This window comes from Mauremys reevesii, linkage group 3 (genome assembly GCF_016161935.1).
Source record: "Mauremys reevesii isolate NIE-2019 linkage group 3, ASM1616193v1, whole genome shotgun sequence".
Lineage (NCBI taxonomy): Eukaryota > Metazoa > Chordata > Testudines > Geoemydidae > Mauremys > Mauremys reevesii.
In genome coordinates this window covers 190,953,984-190,973,289 of record NC_052625.1, presented here as the reverse complement: position 1 = coordinate 190,973,289, position 19,306 = coordinate 190,953,984, and the positions used below count along the sequence as shown (strand labels likewise).

Below are 19,306 nucleotides of genomic sequence, written 5' to 3'. Positions count from 1 at the left end.
CTGCTTAACAAAATACAAACGGCAGGAGAACAGCAATGACAAAAATGGCTGCCACTTGTAGGAACATAAATCTACTTCCCATGGCAGTATTTCAAGCCCAACATACTGTAGCTATGAGTTACTTGTTTAAGAGGAAAGGCATTTATAGCATTACTTGCACCTTCGCAGCAAAAGAACAGAACACTTTGTACTTTCCATTAAACTTCCCTTTTTCATAGGCCCCATGAATAGTTTAACAGAAACAACTGATGATATCCCTCTATGTACAGTACATCTCTGATTGCACCTGAAAAACGTATCTGATTTTCAAGACCTTCTCCTCCTCTTTCAAAATAAAATAAAATAAAATAAAATAAAGCAAGGATTTACTTTCACAAATGTTTTATCTTTACAGGGAAGCTGAAAGAGGCAGATGCAGATATGCTCCCGACTTCTCAACTGGGGTTAAAAGCAAAAGTTCTTGATAAGAAGCAAAACAGGAAGGGATTGCTAAGAGTGGATTTTTCTTTCATCTGCTATTTCTCATTTTTGACTTCTCATGAGGTAAACACAAACCAGACAATCTGTTTTCCAGACACCTGAATGCTTTTGCAGTTTTGTCAGACTGTTTCAAATGGAGAGAGGCAGATTTCTCTGTCTTGCATCCAAATTCTGCCTTCTTTTACAATGGTGTGAATCCAGAGTAACTCTCATGACTTCAGTGAAGTCACACTGGATTTACAAGGGTGAAAGCCTTAGCACCCAGGTCCCAGATATAAAAAGAGGACCCGCTACCCCATTTTAGAAAAACAAAACAACAGAGAAAAGAAGCAGGCTATCCTGGAAAAACAATTTGGTCATGAACTAAAGTGACTTTGCTCCTTTGGAAAAGAAATAGGACCAGAGTGTTGCCAGATTATGTTCCATCAGAATTCTTGGCTTTGTGATCTAATCTCCTGCTGTGTGTATTTTATGCTGTACGCTACTGGAATTAGCCAGCCCTTGGGGCTACAAAGTTAAGAGCATCATTAAAAGCAAATCTTGAACAGTTAAAAGGTACAGAATACTATTTGAACTTCTCTGTACTGCTGCCTCACAAAGAAATACAACGCTGAGGTTTGCTTATAAGAGCCAGTATTTGGGCCCAGAAAGGGATTTTAAGCCAAGAACTTCCTATCAATGTGAATTTGGTAAGGATTCCAGGACTTGGGGTTTAGGAAAAAAAAAAAGCTAATTAAAGAGCTCCGGTGAAGTTCACTTTGCCATTTATACGGCAGCTGTATTTGTTTACTTAGGATGCAGTTTAAAAACATTATACCACTTCATGGGATTTTCCATTCCTTTCTTCCAGACACACACAATCAAAACAAGGAATTCTAGTTACAAATGAAGCTGTAAAATCCGGTTCTGGAATGTGGACAACCTTGCCAAAGTTGGGAGGGGAGGGATGCTTGGGTATGGGGTTTTGGTTTGGCCTATTATAGAGATGGAGCCCAATGCAAAAATTAAGATTTGGATTTTGAAACATGCCCTCTATCCCCCGATAAAAATATATGGGGGGGGGAATCAAAGTTGGAGGGAGGGCTGTTTGGATTCTGGTCTATCTCTAGTCATGTAGAGATGATCACAGGTGTATCTGACATATACACACTTATAGCATACACATATGGGTTGAGCTAGAGCCACAAAACTCAGATTCAGATTCTGGTCTTTATTTCAACCTCGCTTCCGTAATTGGAAATAATTCAGCTTGGGGTATCTGTTAGGGGCCAACTCCAATGCACATATACAAGATATGTGGATATTTTTTAGGTTACAGGGGATCCTCCTGTTTCTCCACCTCTCACCCTTGTTTAACATTCACCCCCTCCTCAAGGTAATCTACTGCAGTAACCTCCTGTTAGCCAACTCTGAATAGGATCTTGAGTAATGCCACCTGATTAGCCAGAGGACTCCCTCCAACAAGGGCTGAACATGCGGTCTATCTTATCACCAGCTCTAGGAGCAAGTGATAAGATCAGGTAATGAAATACATCTCTCTCACGAGGAACGTTCTAAACATTAACCAAAAGAGTCACCAAGAAAAAAAACTCCTTACAAATTTAACATAAAGAGTAGTAAGTCTGTTCTAAGAGTCTGATGTTTAAGAAAGCTACAAAGTAAAGGGGCATAAGAATGATAGTAATATAATTAGGCCTGCCAGCTGTGCTTTGGTTTGAGGGCACACACATCTCACCCAATCCTTCTGCTTTGCCTGTCTGCTTCATTCTTGTGAGCATGGAGGGTACAAGAAACCTGGAGCAGAGTTCAGACACATTTCAATATGCTTCCTGCTTGTAGGAATGAAGCATATAGGTATAGCAGCAGGATGGGGAAAGAATGCCAGACAGTGAAGAAGCCCAATTCATTGACTTGTTATTGTTGGGATGTTCAGCGTAGGAGTCTTTTTTTTTTTTTTTTTAAATATTGGCTGAAAGCACAATTTGGGCTTGGTCTGGTGCACTCTGGTTTTCACCCAACAAAGCATATAAGCTTGTGTTTAATTGTAAGTACATTGTCAATGGGACTACTCATGTATTTAAGTGCTTTGCTGGTGTGGGGCTAGTGGGCTCAGCACCTTACAGGATCACGCCATTTTTAAGAACCAACAGATCTTCTAGGATCAGGAGAACAATATGTTTTTATTTGAAAATATAAATATTTTAATGGCATATAGATAAATTAATGTTTGTTTTAAAATGTATATTCAGTTTTGGGTCAGTCAAATCTGACTGTGTCATTTTCATTACAATGCGGTACACTGAATCTGAGTGCTGGATTTATCCTTTAAAGACATTGTAATTGGCATTAATTATTTTCTAACCATCCGGTTTTACTCATTTGGGGTGTCACTTGCTATTCTGCCTTCAGATATTCACCTACAACACTCAGTGGTATCAGATACAGATAATCAGATGTGTTAGGGCAGTCGTTTGTCCACAGTGCAGGATATATGATGCAAGTACACTGAAAGGTATTTTGCAAACATGTATATACATGATGACATGTAGACACACACCCAGAGCATCTTTACAGGGATGATCCTGTTCCCACTGAAGTCAGGGACCAAACTCTTGTTGACTTCAGCTGGAGCGGAATCAGATCTTATATCTATTGTACCACTGAACTCAATGTCCTTTATATAAATATTTAGGAAGTACAAAGATATTTACTTATTCTTCAGCCACTTAATCCAACTGTCTGTTTTTATTTTTATGATAATAGAAAGAGTGCAATATAAATCATATTAAGGTTTCCGTGTGATCTGCGTTTCATCTTTCCTCAAAGGAGCTGTTAGCAACACATGACCATTATCAAGAGAACATTCTAAACATGCTATATTTATAAATATACTGTCACTGTGAACTATCATGATTTTATACTACTAAGGGCATGCTCCCACAAGGTGCTGATGGCCTCTTGCAAGTTAAGTGTCCTCAACTCCCATTAACTTCCACGGGGTCATTGCAGGATTGGGCTTTCCAGTGTAGTTCCCTGAAAAGTGCATCTTTAAAATGGCACCTCAGGGTCTCAGGTTTAAGGTCTCTCAAAGACTCTAGCACAAATTTGCACACTCAGCAGGTGAACATTTATTTTTCCTATTTTCCCCACCAGACAGCCTGAAAACTCAGCCTGGCATCAAGCGGGGTTCCTCCCTATTCAAGTGTCATCACCAGTAATAAAAATGTTGCTGCCTTGGATCCACCTGTGTGGCCCCATAAGCATTCATCGAGGTTACATGAGTGAGAGCGAGGCCATATATTGAAGACAGTGGGGCTGAGCCAGTCTAGCTGAGGTCAGAATTTGACCTGAGAATGCTTACTACTGCTGCCGATGTGTGAGAAGGAGAAGAACACAAGCTGACTTTCAAATTCCTGGTTGAGTTTTCAGAGCCTGCAGTTCAGGGGGAATAAACACCCACCCTTTTCAGTCGGAAACTGAGTGAGTCTGATGTGAGTCACAGAGAAACAAGTGTGGAACTCCAGGATTCCACTTTTGCAGAGTCACTTTTCAGAGAACTGCATTTAAGACTTTTTTTTTGTAAATGATTGCTCTGTTAAATCAGCATTCAGTCTATGGTTCATCTCCATTCGACAACTAAATTACACTCCTTCCCAGATTCTCTCTAGAAATAGATGGTGCCTGATGACTTTTGTAGATGAACCAACATCTTCACAGTCAAATCCAAATGTCACACCTTGGCCAGTCAATTACTGGGTTTCTATAAAGGATGTCTAAGATCTCCTTTCCCTATAGACTGCATACCTTATCTCGGTGAGAGGCATATACTGTAGCCTTAACTAGCAAGTGATAATGAGCAGACAGGAGAAAAAGGACAGAAAAGAGATACATCATAGCTAGAGCTAGCAATCATTAGGTTTACAGAGGGAAAATAACAAGCTACCGGGCCAACATATTTTTTATGAATAATTGATAAGGCAGTCAAGCACAATTATATCATAGTAATGTAATATATATGCACAATTAGAAAAACAGCTTTGTGCAAAAGGACATAATACATTGAAAAGGAGATATCAGCCAATATGCCATCCTGAAATAAAATACCATCACTATTGTGTTAGTTGGTAAAATTTAAATACAGAATTTGAAAGCAAGCAAAATGTTCTGTAATTCCATTTTTTAGCACAGTCCAGGCTCAGTCTGCTTAGGAAAATACTGCAAGGCAAAATCAGCAGCTGCATTAATTTGCTGATGATTGAGAGAAAAATGAAAGTTATCCTGGTGGTAGTTTTTTTTTTTTAATTCCTCCCTTCTTGCTACTCTAACTTACTAATAATATGAAAGTACCAATTTATTCCTATCGAGTATATGAAGCATACAAATTGAAAAATCAATGTAATGGAAAAAAAAGATTATCATGCACTGTTTAGAATCAATCAGCTAGAAACTGAGGGGGGGATGCAAAGGCAGAGGCATGAGGTTTAGAAATGTACATATTACATCTACTCTAAGCTAAAGCAGTGTTTGCTTAAGAAAAACTCCTCTTAGTCTAACATGCAGACTGAGTTATATTTTTATCTAACATTGTCTCTTTCCAATTTTTCCTATGAAAATTTGTCAATTGACTTTTTGCCTTTAAAAAGGCCCCAAATAATATTTTTTATAAATATTAATGCTCCTTTCTCCTAAGTGCCACACATGGCATGTAACAAAGATTTCAGGGCTGAAGGGGTTAATATTGTCTAAATACTTTATTGTTATGAAGTTTCAGCATCATTCACAGGAAAGCTTATGGCTCACTGTAGCCTGAAGGATAAAGTTTTGTACTATGTAATGGAATCCCTTTAAAATATTGATAGCAATAGTTCTATCATGTGGTCTGGATTACTACTAATAGTTCTGTTTTAAGCTTGGAATTCTTAGTGATGGAACACCTTCTTCAGCCAAAATAGGCCATTACTGATCAGAAATAATTACATTGTATGAGTCAGATGTGTAACAAATGGATCTGAGTCTCGGTTTGAAAATACATTCAAAGGAGGTGGAAAGAATGGCTACTGGCTCTGTGACAGGAGATTCAATCTTCATAAACCTGCAAGAGAGGGGAAGAAAAAAGCGACACAAATGCGCCCTACAAAAGAACAGACCAGATCACAGCTGGAAGGAAGGCAAACCTTTTAATCAGGTCCTTGAAATACAAGCTGCAGGAAGCTAGAACATTTTGGTGGACTTCAAACTCTTTGCCTTCAACAATAATTTTCAGGTCTGTAAACTCTTTCGCTCTGCGTTGCTGGTTCAACTCCTTCAACATTTCTGCAGAACAGAGAAGACAGACAGTGCCAGGGTTCCCATTAAGAGTTTTTATTTATTTTTTTCTTGTAAAGAAGTAGAGAAATAGGAAACACTTGATATTGTTTGTTGGCAAGACTGGCTCAACACTGACAGTCAAAGAAATAATAAACAAACTGGGTATTAAAAAAAAAAAGCAGGAACCAGTAGGTCTAAATAATTTTTAAAAATCCTAAACTTGTAGGGGTTAAAAACAAAAATTTAAAAATTCGAGCATCAGCAAATCAGACACACAGATAACGCATCATCACAGAAAAGTTGAATATAATTTCTTATAACAGAATGTGAGAACTACATAATTTTTCTCCAAATGCAACTAACTTTTGAATGTATTGGAATAATATTAAGTAAAAACATGGCATTTTGATGTAATATGAACTGGATATGTGTCAAAAGAATAAAACCAAAACCAGCATATCTTAAACTCAAACATACTAAGAATGTGTGAAGTTTCTCAGTCAACAAAATACAATACTATTAATTATAAGTATTATGTTATACTATATTGTATTAAAGTTTAACCAGGATTATCAATGCAGCTCATAAAATATCTTTACAATATAAGAACATAAGAATATAGGTGACAATGTAATATATTAAGCTAATCTTTTAACAGAATTCTTGGCTTTTTTACTATTTCCCATTTTTTACACTCAGAGGATTTTCACCATTTCAGCATTTTTAATCTGTAGCCTTTGATAGCTTAATTTACAGCAACAATCGACTTTCGCACATCACAAGAGATTCACAATGACAAAAATAACCTCTGAAAGTATTTCTGTCCTGCAGTAAGCACCTACCTCGCATGATGCCTCCTCTCACACAGTCTCTCGGTACTGAGAGAATGAAATAACAGCATGCCACATGTCTTCATATGTGAATGTGAACTATTAAGCAACCTAGATGTTCTATACGCCTGTTGGATCATTTAGGTGAAAGCCTTTCACTAAGGTTGGAGACCAGAATAATTATCAGGACAAATAACATACAGTTAAGTTGAGGGGGAGTAGTGGGGTTGAAGACAGTGATCAAGATGATAAAACTGACTTTAATATTAATGTGTTTTATATATACATATATCTATATATGCACATTATATATATATATACACACATACATATATACACACGTGCACACACACACACATATACATATTTGCAATAGGTCAACATCTTCATTTCCTCAAACAACATCAAATCTTTACATCTAAAGGGTCCAATTCTCATTCACATGCAAGCCCCCTTTGCAGTGTAAAGGCATCTTAAAGGGGTGTAATTGTATTTATGTCCACTATATTGCAAAGTGATATAAAGGGGCCTTAGTGTAAAAGAGAATCAGGACCAAATAATCTTATGCTGCAGTCATGTTTCTTCTGCCTCCAAAATGAAATTCATCAAGCGTCATTTTAGAGATGCCTCAGTTATCCAACAGAACAAAAAAGCATGCAAATACTCAACTGCTACATTAAAAAGCAAACTGAAATCCAACCAAACCCCAACATCTGTGGTGAACATTTTTCAGGACTAAGTAAACAAATGTCACCTTGCACATTTATATCTATTTAATGGAAACACAGTAGTGTCTGAAAGGCTAATTACTATGCGCTGAAATGGGTCAGCATCCTCCAGAGAGCAAGCAGATCATTAGAGAGGGCACAGAAATAACAGTAGGCTTGTGTCAGATCTATAATAGAGGAAAATATACCACTCTGTCCTGTGGGTGCTACACCATGGACTATTTTTAACACATTCTAAAACATAATACTATTGCTCAAGCAAATGCAAAACTTAAATGGGGATGAAAGTGTTCCCTCTTATCTAGAGAAGTTTTAAGCTTTTGCTTGTGGCAAACATTTGATGATGGACTCTAAAACATGGGCCAAAGTCTGAGTTGGGCCTGAACCCTGCAGGCCTTGTTCAGTCAAAACCCCTGCTGAAAATCCAGCGCGCCAATGGGTGTTTTGCCTGAATAGGCCTAAGTGAGCGAGGTCTTTGGTTCCACAAGTTTGGCTCATAACAATATAAACCCTGAGAAGAAGCAGAAAGGCTTCTATTTTGCCTCTGCAATTTTGAGGTTATAATTCCCCCCTCTCCCCTCTGACCCATTAGACTGCCCTGAATAGTCCTTTTTGTTATGTAGCTCAGTTTCTGAATCAAAGTGAGACAAGGCAGGGAGAAAAGAGAAGGAAGAAAGGAGGAAGTCAGGAAGCTCCATTGATTCATTGATCTTCCTTGTTGAGACCCCTTTGTATTACTAAATAACTAGCAGGCATTAGTATTGGATACAAGGCTATATCAGAATGTATCCTTATTCTCAGTATATTTGTAATGCTCATACTGTGCTTAGCCAGGCATTAATGATTTATGAGGACTCAGGCTCAGTTGCAAAACAAATTTTTTCACCAGGTAATAATGCCTGCAGATGAATTGTACACTGCAGTCCTGGCAGTGAAAAATGATCTGAGCTTTCCCTTGCTTCTCTCTTTTGGAGTTCCTATTTTCATCTTTTCCTCCTAAAGGTGGGATTCCCTAAAAGAATCATAAAGGGGCCCTGAGGGGCATTTATTATTATTCATTTACTCTTTTGGTTTCTTTGCTTTTAAAGAGGGAGTCTTTCTCTCTTTCTCTCTTTCTGGACCCACTTATATGCACAGCACAATTATAGCAAGCGAAATAGAGGAAAGGGAATATCTACACTGCAATGGGAGGTGTAACTGCAACACGTGTAAATAGAGCAGCGTACCCATGGTGTCACAAGCAGCAGCAAGGGCTAGCTGCCCCAAGTACGTAGCCAGGCTTGTGGGCAGGGCTGTATTTGGTTGGCTAAACATGCTGCCGCGGTGGCTATACTCTATTTTTAGCGAGCTAACTTGATCAAAGCTATGGGTATGCCTATGTGTGCGACAATCACACCTCCCGATTGCAGTGCAGACATACCCAAAGACCATAAAACTAGCACAGTGGGCCCCCATGTTTTCTCCCCTCAGTGAGTCCATGGCCAATATATGCAATTCACAAGTCAAAGGATTTGTTCCTATGTTCCCGCTCACTATAGGATCTAAGAAATTAAGCTGGGTCATTTCTGTTGCTTACATCATTACTAATGCTAAGGATCCTGTAACCAGAACCTGGCTGAAAACTGATGATGCATGATATAGAATAGAATCCAGCTTGCTCTCCCATAGCTCCATGGGCTCTGCCACTGGGCTAAGGACAGTAAAACCAAAAAAGGGATATGATTTAAAACTCTCCCTCCAAACAGCTCCACAAAGTTTGGGGTGAGAGGTACTTTACCACTTTACCACTATTACCCTTCACAACCCAGCTAGGACGTACTTTAAACACAGTTATACCCAGTTCACAAGAGAAAGAGAGGCACAGAATGTTGAAGTGATTCTGCAGAGGTCATACAGTGAGTCAGCAGCAGAGTCAGGAACAGAATTCAGCATCTCTGATTCCCAGATTCCAACTCTAACCACTGGACAACAGTCCCTCCCACTCAACTGAGAAATTACACTGCACACCTGTCTATGACTGTGCTGATCACTCTGTACATTCCATGATGATGTGACATGGGGATTGGTTATTCCCCACTTGACAGATGGAGAAGATTCCACATGATGTGAAGACAAAAACATCTCCTTGGATAACAGCTTTGTACTTATGAGTCGGGGAAAGGAAAGGGGCCGTCATTCTCTCTTGCCTCCCAAGAAAACAGTAGGAGGAGAGGGGAGGGGGATAAGTGACTTTCCAACAATAGAGGGCAGGAGAGGGCTCCCATCCATTGGCCTGTGATCCTGGCATGAGTCTGAACTTTGGGGTAATTATTTGTATGCTTTTTACAACTAAAACTGACATTAGCCTGCACTTGAAACATGTTCATCTTCATTCTTGTGGTTATTCAAGTGTAAGGGAGGGATAGCACAGTGGTTTGAGCATTGGCCTGCTAAACCCAGGGTTGTGAGTTCAATCCTTGAGGGGGCCATTTAGGGAACTGGGGTAAAAATCTGTCTGGGGATTGGTCCTGCTTTGAGCAGGAGGTTGGACTAGATGACCTTCTGAGGTCCCTTCCAACCCTAATCTTCTATGATTCTAAGGCCTCAGCAGGGGTAGGAGGAAGGGAAGAGAGGGAGTGATAGGACAAAGCAGAGAATCATTCATATAAAGCTCTCCTCCCCAGCGTGAACAATTATAGGTGTTTATTGTGACCTGTCCACAGCAGACCAACCTTCCTCCCAAACAGTCAGTTTGCTGCAGAGCTGGGATCTTCGGCCATTGTGATCCCAATGCATATCAATTTCTGGTCAATATTATGAGCAGCTCACTTCCATATGGCCCTACATCAAACAAAATGAGCAATTAAAAAAAAACCCACCGCACCCTGGAACCAAAACCCAAAACACAGACTCACTGACTGGGTTTTCTGTCAGTTTAGTATTGTGGACAACAGTAAATATGTCTGCTGACAAAGAAAGCAATAACCTAGCTGCTGGAGAGAGTGTTAGATCATTTTTAAATTCAACACTGAACAGATAGTTACATAAGATCATTTCCTTCAAAAGACACTACATCTTCTAGTCTGTGATTATCCCATTTTCAAGAGTACCAGTGATGATGAGATGCCTTGTGGTGCTAAATAGGGTTTCCATTATTCATATATGGCCAAATCCTGCATGCCTTCTCCATGTGAGTAATGGACACTGAAGTTAGTGGGACTACTATTCACATAAGGAGGAAGCTGAGCAGGGTTAGGCCTGTAATTAGTCTTCTTCAGGTTACTCAAACTCTGAAATGCTAGAGCATCATTTTTTCCCACCAATTTGCAGTACATTGTCATCATCTTAGCTGACATTAGGATGTACTCTGAGGACAGAAACCTCTTCACACATTATGCAGAGGACATTTTCCAGTCCTATATCATGGAGATAATTCTAGTGTATTATTTTAGCACCTTTTCTTTTTACATCCAGAGATGAAAAAGAACTAAGTATGTGATTGCGGAACATCCATTTAAAATGTATTATTGGAGAAATCAATGCTGCTATAAAGTATGCTTTAAAAATATAATACAAAAGGAGTTTGTTTTGTACTCAGGGCTCATATAAGAAGCCAAACTTCAGCTTTCTTGACTCACACATTCTCAAAGTAAAATCTTCTATACTGTAAAATGAGTGGAGTAGACAATATGTCTGAGAGTTTGTGAGTGCTGGGGGTTGCCAATCTCTCTAAGGAAAACCTATTTGATTAGCTTGGGAAATGAAGTGGTTTTACTCTATACCTGGGGTGGCTGGACGAATGGGAAAAAGAAGACAATTATAGGAAAAATATGGTCTGTGCTGTTCTCCAATGCAACCTGCGACCACTGGAAGGACAAGCAGTGAGACTACAGTTCCAACATGCAGAGGTCCATCAAGATGTGCAGATTCAGATGGAGCATCATATGCCAAGATCTGTAGCCTTCTGAGGCTCCCCTCTGACTAAATATGAGGCTGGCAGCAATCTGCTCCACATTAGACAAATCTGGCATAGCCCAGGGGATCCTGGCAAGTTGTCAATGTAGCCCTCTGTTCTATATGCAACGTGCCACTATTTCATATAGCACTGTAATCTGGTTTCCAGTCAGACCACTATCTTCTCCAGAGACGGAGAGATACAAATCCAAGCATGGAAACTCAAAGTTGCCTGGTTTTAAACAGAAATCTAGCCCTGATTGTTTTATTTGCCAGAAGATAGGTCTGAATATCAATAGATGCTTATGGGACAGCTAAAATATTTATTACTGTGTGATCTGGGATGGATTCAGCTTTATCCTAATTGCCTGTAGCAGAAGACTAGTAGATAGCTTTTAGACCTTTTTTGATGTCCTTATGTAGTGCAAGGCAATAACTGAACATTTTTCTAGTTTTGAAAGCTCTGAACAAGAAGCACCCATCTGTGCAACTGATAGTGTAATTAAAGGCTCCCCTCCATGTCAGCAATTGTCAAGTGCTGACCAGTTCAGATTGAATAAAAAACAAAAATGACATATGAAGTATTCACACACAGAGAAAGGAAATGCTTGCTTGCCACACCGCACAAATCACAAAAGTCTACATTTTTTTTAAACAGGTGAGATGAGGGATAGCTCAGAGGAGGGATAGCTCAGTGGTTTGAGCATTGGCCTGCTAAACCCAGGGTTGTGAGTTCAATCCTTGAGGGGGCCACTTAGGGATCTGGGGCAAAAATTGGTCCTGCTAGTAAAGGCAGGGGGCTGGACTCGATGACCTTTCAAGGTCCCTTCCAGTTCTAGGAGATTGGTATATCTCCAATTTAAAAAAAAAAGATTTCTTACAATTAATTAGTGATGTATCCAACAGAAATTACAGATAGTTTTAGAGGTTAATAAATAAATACTTTGCACTTACATAACACCTGTCAACTGAGGTGACCAAAGTAATTTACATACTTAATGAATTAGCCCCCTATTCTATGCCCAATTTAGTCAATAGCAGAACTCCCACTGACTTCTACAGGAGCAGGATTGAGGGCTTTTCCTCACACCGTGAAGCAGATATAAATAAAGTACAACTTGGAGAGAAGTCGATATTTATTAATCACTTGTAACAGCCATTTTATAACTGTTCAAATTACTGTAACACATGATACCTTGTGAAGGCAGATAAAAAACCATTTAAAAGAGCAGTCATGAAACCCCACACTTTCAAAAGGCATAATGCATTATCTAAAACAAAAATACGATGAGTATAAAATAGAAGAATTTAGCACGCTATACCTCTCTAGTGCCGCCTGTCTTGGAGTCTGGGAGATAGCCCTCTGGCTGTGCGGTTCAAGGCATCAGCCCCCTTGCGGGGGGCGGGGGGGGGAAGTTAAAGGAGTCCAAACAAAAATTCAGTATGCTCCTGCAGCCCACAAAAACTCAGTATGCTCCTGCAGCCCACAAAAAGGTGTTGGGAAGTCAAAGAGGGAAAAAAAGAAAAAAAGAAAAAGGAGCCTGGGCTGCCAAGGTTCCCAAACCATTTCCCAGGTCAGCAATCCCTGGCTGGGAAGCTCTGAGTTGTAGTCCTGGTCCTTCAGGGACTCACCCTGCACTGAGCAGGGATCCTCCCTTTTAAGGACCTGCCCATCTCCAGGCTTGACAAGCATCGCAGGTGCACTGAGTTGAGGCTGATTGTGCCCAGAGGAGCTCTTTAACCCTTCCCTGACTGGGGTGGTGATCTGCCCCACCACATATCTTCCCCCTCAAGGCAGAGCTCAGGATCCCATTGTTGAAGCCCCACTTCCTGCAAAAAGAAGTCCCCATTACCATGTTTCTTTCCTGCATGGTATTGTACTTTAAACTATAGGATTGGCAAGACAAGTACCATCACAGAAAACATGGGTTGATTTCCTTCATCATATTTAGTTCCCAGAGGGAGGCGTGAGCCATAATGAGGGAGAAAGTATTACCCAATAAAGGGCTGCCAGTGCTTCCTTTTTTGATCACTGAACAGCCCTTTTCCCTGGGAAACAGCTTAGAACTTAGATTCACGACTGGGTGCTCCTCGGGGTTCACCTCCTGTGAACGTACTGCCGTAAGCCTCCATCAGAGGGGTCTGTCTATAAGCAAACTCTTTGGAAAAATTTGGATAGGAGAGGGCAGGTTCCTGGCACAGTCAGTCTTTGAAGGTGTTAAGGTTCTTCTTACGGTTGTTGTGTCAGGGATCTTCCTTGGATCTTTTATCATGTCTGCAGAGGGGCGGTGATGGTGGCAAAACTGGGAATGAATTGCCTCTAGTAGCCAGCTAACCCAAGGAAGTGCCTCACCTGCCTCATCTAAAAAAAGGGATATGCTGACAATGCCTGCGCCTTGCTCACTAGAGCCCTAAGTGGGTCACCTCCCACAGTGTAACCCAGGTAAGTCACTTCCTGATTTGCCAGCTTGCATTTTGCTGGACTGGCTGTGAGGCTCTCAGGCAGGGATTGGAGGACTGCCCATACCTGTTGCAAGTGGTCGTTCCAGTTGTCACTGTATGTAACTATGTCATCTAAATACACAGCAGCATACTGTTGGTGACCTAGAAGTACTCCCTCCATTAACTGTTGAAATGTTGCAGCTGCTTCATGTAAGTCAAAGGGCATTGTCCTGAAATGGAAGAGCCCAAAGGGTGTTAAGAAACAGAAACGGACAGGAGTGGAGGAGCTTCGTCACTGCATTAAACACCAGAGGCATAATAGGAACATGATGATGATGAAAATATTAGGACTCGATGTGTGGCTCTAGATAGTCAGCGGGCTCTTTAGTGGATAGAACCTGAGATCTTCAACACTAAAATACAGTCTTCTACCATTTGAGTTTAAAGGAATAACTTCATTAGCTGATGGCAGTAGTAGGCTCTTATCTTTTATGTGGACTAGCCATGACAACTAGGAATGGTTCACTTAGCCAGGAACTCCCTTATGAAAGTTTGGAAAAATGGTGGCAGCTTGAAATGTACAAAAGTTCAACTGGTAAAAAACTTAATTCCCCCCCAGTGACTTATGGATGTGAATTGTGGGAGATTAATGCTACTGACAAAAAGAAAATTGAAGCCTTTGAAATATAGTGCTGGCAGAGACTCTTGTGTATCTCCTGGATGGAAAACAAGACAAATGTCTGTGTTAGAAATATTACTGGAGAGAAGCAGAGCCTGCTGCCGGAATTCAACAGGTGGAAATGTATGTCCTTTCGGCCACATCAAGCATAGAAATGGAAATAACCTCAAGAAAGTTTTCATGGAAAGAATGGGGGTAGGTCATGGTGGTAGGAGATGATCAGTGAGGAGATGGATAGATGGTAAGGGACAGATCACTGGGAGGTCAGCTGCTGAATGCTCGAAAACAGCAATGGATTGAGACGATTTTAAAAAATCCTGCTATGATGTCACCAATACTCACACGCAAATAAATGGATTTTGTTTTTATTTACTTATCTAGTAGAGAAAGCAGACATTTCCACAGTACACATTTTCACACTTTTAGCCAGTGTGTTATACATACAGGGTGTTGACAACTTGTCAGGGAATCATTACAGAAGCATTCCTTATCAGAATATTTTAGAGCATCATAGTGCCAGGTACTGGGAATGCTCACAGCTCTGCTGGATACACATGAGGCAGCTAAATAGTAGACTGGAGCTGCCAGAATCATTCCCTTTCTTTTGAGCAGCCACCAGGATGAAGTGGGTTGGGGATAAAAAGAGAAGATAACCCTTTTGGAGCAGAAAGGAGTGAAAATGTGTGAAATGGAGCCTCAAAAGAGGCACAGAATCACTGCACAGTCCCACCATCAGTAAGGATGAGTTAACAGACTTGAAGTGGGGCACACTCTTCTGTTTGTCTTTTGCATGTAACTGACCTTTCAGTGTACATCTCCCAGTACAGTCAGTTTTTGTACCCTTTGACTTTTCTATGTAGTTTTTGTTTGGTTTTGTGTAATACAGTTTGAATGAGAAGTTTTTTTGAAATTGGTCTTGGCTACAATTTATCAGGGTTTCTTAATGTCAGATTGTATCTCTAACACAACATTCTACAAACACTGGTAGAAAGGTGAGCTAATCAAACACACCAAACACCGCACATCCACAAATAGTGTTGGGAGGGAGTAGTCTGCAGAATGCTGAGGAGTAGTCTGTTGTGTATGGAGGCGGTAGCTTGGTAAAGAAGATGATGGAATAATGAAATCCCTAAGGGGGGGGCTGAGTTAAGGTTGTGGCGCATGGTCTGGCGGGTACAGTATTTGTGACAGAGATAACATCTGTCTGTGGGGATGGAGGAATACAGAATATGTATTGTTAAGTGGCTTGCCTTCATTTCCTTTCTTTGTGGGTTTGTATTTGGTATGTTATATGCATAGCAACCTTCAGGGCTTCATAACATAACATACGTTTTTTGTATATTAGTTTCTATGTATTATTTCGATTGTGGCAGAACCCCAAACATACAAGGCACTGCACTGGAAGATACAGTTCCTACCCTGAAGAGTTTACAGTCTAAAAAGAACAATCAATTGGTGGGGCAAAAAGTTAAAACACAGAAGCACAGAGATAAGGGTGATCACACAACATATCAGTTGCACAATTTTGTGCATATGTATATGTGAGGCTGTATTATATAGTATATTTACAAGACTACATGTGGGTTTGTGATTCTCTCGTGGGAGAGGGAGAATAAGAAAATGAAAGATGTTCTTGAAAACCAATCCCCGCTCCCCCAAAAAACAAACCAAACCAAATCCAACACCCCCCACCTTCTTCCACAAGAGCAAAGGGAATAGGAAGAAATATTGGACATGCACATTTTTTATGAACAAAATGTTCCTTTACTCAGATTTGCTCCAGTCAGAAATCCCTCTTCAAATGGGGTTACATTTCTTAATGCTCATCATTTCTTTAAATACACATTCTTTTAAAATTGGACTCAGCTGTGTAGTGTTTATACCTAGGGCCATACCAAATTCATGGTCCATTTTGATCAATTTTATGGTCATAGGATTTTAAAAATTATAAATTTAATGATTTCAGCTATTTAAATCTGAAATTTCATGGTGTTGTAATTGTAGGGGTCCTGACACAAAAAGGAGTTGGGGGAGAGGGTCACAAGGTTATTGTAGGGGCGATTGCAGTACTGCTACCCTTATTTCTGCGCTGCTGTTGGCGATGGTGCTATCTTCAGAGCTGGGCAGCTGGAGAGCGGTGGCTGCTGGCTGGGATCCCAGCTCTGAAGGCACAGCCGCCGTTAGCAGCAGCGCAGAAGTAAGGATGGCATGTAATGTTCCCTCTAATTTTTTATATCCGTGTGCGGAATGAATTTTGCTATGTGCACCAATATGGAGGTGATGTGTGGCGAGGGTGGGGCCGAGGGGTTCGGAGTGGGAGGGGGCTCAGGCCTGGGGTAGGGGGTGGGGTGCAGGGAGGTCAGGGCTCTGGCTGGGGGTGCGGGCTCTGGGGTGGGGCTGGGGATGAGAGGTTTGGGGTGTGGGAGGGGGCTCAGGGCAGGGCAGAGAGGTGAGGTACTGGGAGGGAGGGCTCCGGCTGGGGGTGCAGGCTCTGGGGTGGAGCTGGGGATGAGGGGTTTGGGGTGCAGGCTGCCCCGGGCTGCAGCAGGGAGAGAGGACTCCCCCAGCCCTCTCTCGCCATGGCAGCTCTGAGGCTAGGACCAGAGGAAAGGTGCCTCTCCCCTGCCCGTGGCACCTCTGAGGCTGGGACAGGGGGGAAGGCGCCTCTCCCTGCCTGTGCGGTCCTTGATAGGCTGCTGTGCAGCAGTGCAACTTAGAGAGAACTTAGATGGCAGGGTATGGGATTGCCACCCTTACTTCTGCACTGATGCCTTCAGAGCTGGGCCCTCAGTTGGCAGCTGCCCCTCTCCGTCCACCCAGCTCTAAAGGCAGCAGCGCAGAAATAAGGGTAGCAATACCATACCATGCCATCTAAGTACCTTACTTCTGCACTGTTGCTGGGGGTGTGTGCCTTCAGAGCTGGGTGCCTGGCCAACAGCCGCTGGTCTCCAGCTGCCCAGCTCTGAAGGCAGAGCAGAAGTAAGGGTGGTAATACTGCAACCCCAGTAAAATAACCTAGCAACCCCCCAATAACTCCATTTTGGGTCAGGACCCCCAATTTGAGAAACGCTGGTCTCCCCCGTGAAATCTGTATAGTAGAGGGTACAAGCACACAAAAGACCCAATTTCACTGGGAGAGACCAGATTTCATGGTCCATAACGCATTTTTCACAGCAATGAATTTGGTAGGGCCCTATTTATACCTTACAAGCACAAATAAAAAACTTCAGGGAAAATCCTGGCCCCACTGAAATCAATGGAAACACTCCTATTGACTTCAATGGGAACAAGATTTCACCCTTAGTCTTTTTCTTTTGCGTGGAAGTAGGAAGACTAACATTTAAAAAATAAATAGTAAATATGGCTGTACTCACAAATTCACATGTGCCTAGATGTATTTTTATGGCATCCAAACTACCTTTAGATGAATGCCAATATCTTTTCTATTCATATCTCGACTTTCCAGGCCCTATAGAAACTCCCCACAGTATCCCATATCTAATGTAATATATGAAAGTGCTTAAATTTGATGCCTGCGATTTTCACCCTGTGGTAGCACATTGCCACTTCTTTATAGCTACCTGTCTTGATACTTTACAAAATCTCCTATGATTCGTGAAACATCCTACTTTCTGCAGGCTAAATGTTATTTAAAAGTGAATTCTATAACAGCTTTCAAGGTATCTTAAAGTGTTTTACATAGTAATGAGTTAGTGACTAGTCACTGCAATACTACATAGGCAAATTCAGATGTCATTATACACACAGGTGAAGTTTATATGTATAGGAATGGACATTATAATTTTCATTTTTAAATAGAAGAATCTCAGTGGACAGAAAAGCTAAAGCCAACTTTTTCCATAAAGTACGAGAGGGCAAAAGGTGGGCAGCATTATAAATCTTCAATCATGTCCCCCTCATGCCTGTACAATTTACAATGCAGTGTCAGCTCTGGGAAGATGTCCAAGTTCTGATGAAACAACTCATGATCTCTTAGTTCATGCATTTGCAGTGTAAATCTGGAACAATTTAACCTCTCTGTATAAGGAGTTGATTTAGTTTAACTCGATGTCTTACTCCCATTTGGTGATTGCAGAGCAGGAAACGTTGGGTCCTGTCTACACTGTGCAGAGGCACCTCAAATCCCCCCTCTAATGTGCTTTGCTGGTTCAGTATAGGCAAGAACTTGGTATCAGTTACAGGCAATGGGAATTGTCCAGCTGGGGCACAGCCTTGCAAATGCTGATGTCAGTGCCAACTCAAGGAGATTGCCCTGATTTAACTAAATTAGTTTCTGCACTGGTTTGATATAAGCCCAAATGTATTTTAGTAGGAGAACTCTGATTCTCCTTTTACTTACACCAGTATGGTGGTGTGTATATTCAAAAACTCTCACTTGTATACTTGCTATTTCCTCCTAGCAGTATTTTTAAAGGTGGTAATATATCACAGTAGAATGTGATTAGGATAATTTAGTGCATTCCTTATAACACTAAATTGCTAAAGACTGACATGGTATCTAGAGTAGGCTGCAACCCCTCCCCCCTTTCAATATGTTACACTGCAAGTGCAAAGTAAGATTGAAAATGAAGTAGTAGCCAGGGGTCCTCTGCATTTTTTTTAAAGAAGATTTAGGTTAAGTTTTCCAAAGTGGCTAAGTCGCTTAGGACCCTGGGACTTAGGCTTCTAAGCATATATCTACACTGTAACGTAAACCCAGGGTTCAAACTCAGGCTTAATGCTAACCCCCCTTCTGTCTACGCACAAATCATGCTAACCCAGGGCTTGGACCCTGGGCCCCAGAATCCCATGGGGGTGGAGGGTCCAAGTCTGAATCAAGCTGTGACCCAGGGTTCAAGTCCTATTGCTTTCCAGTATAGATGCAGCACCACTGGATTCATGCTCTG

General features: G+C 41.2%; 1 protein-coding gene across 4 annotated transcripts in view; it reads right to left on the bottom strand.

Moving 5' to 3' along the window:
* The window catches only part of KLHL29 (kelch like family member 29), a 544,314-nt gene that overhangs the window by 80,546 nt on the left and 444,462 nt on the right, over nucleotides 1–19,306 (bottom strand). For all 4 annotated transcript variants that reach the window (XM_039532518.1, XM_039532519.1, XM_039532520.1 and 1 more), the window contains one exon: nucleotides 5,655–5,793. In XM_039532518.1, the coding sequence (XP_039388452.1) occupies nucleotides 5,655–5,793 (139 nt within the window). The remainder of the gene's footprint in view (nucleotides 1–5,654; nucleotides 5,794–19,306) is intronic.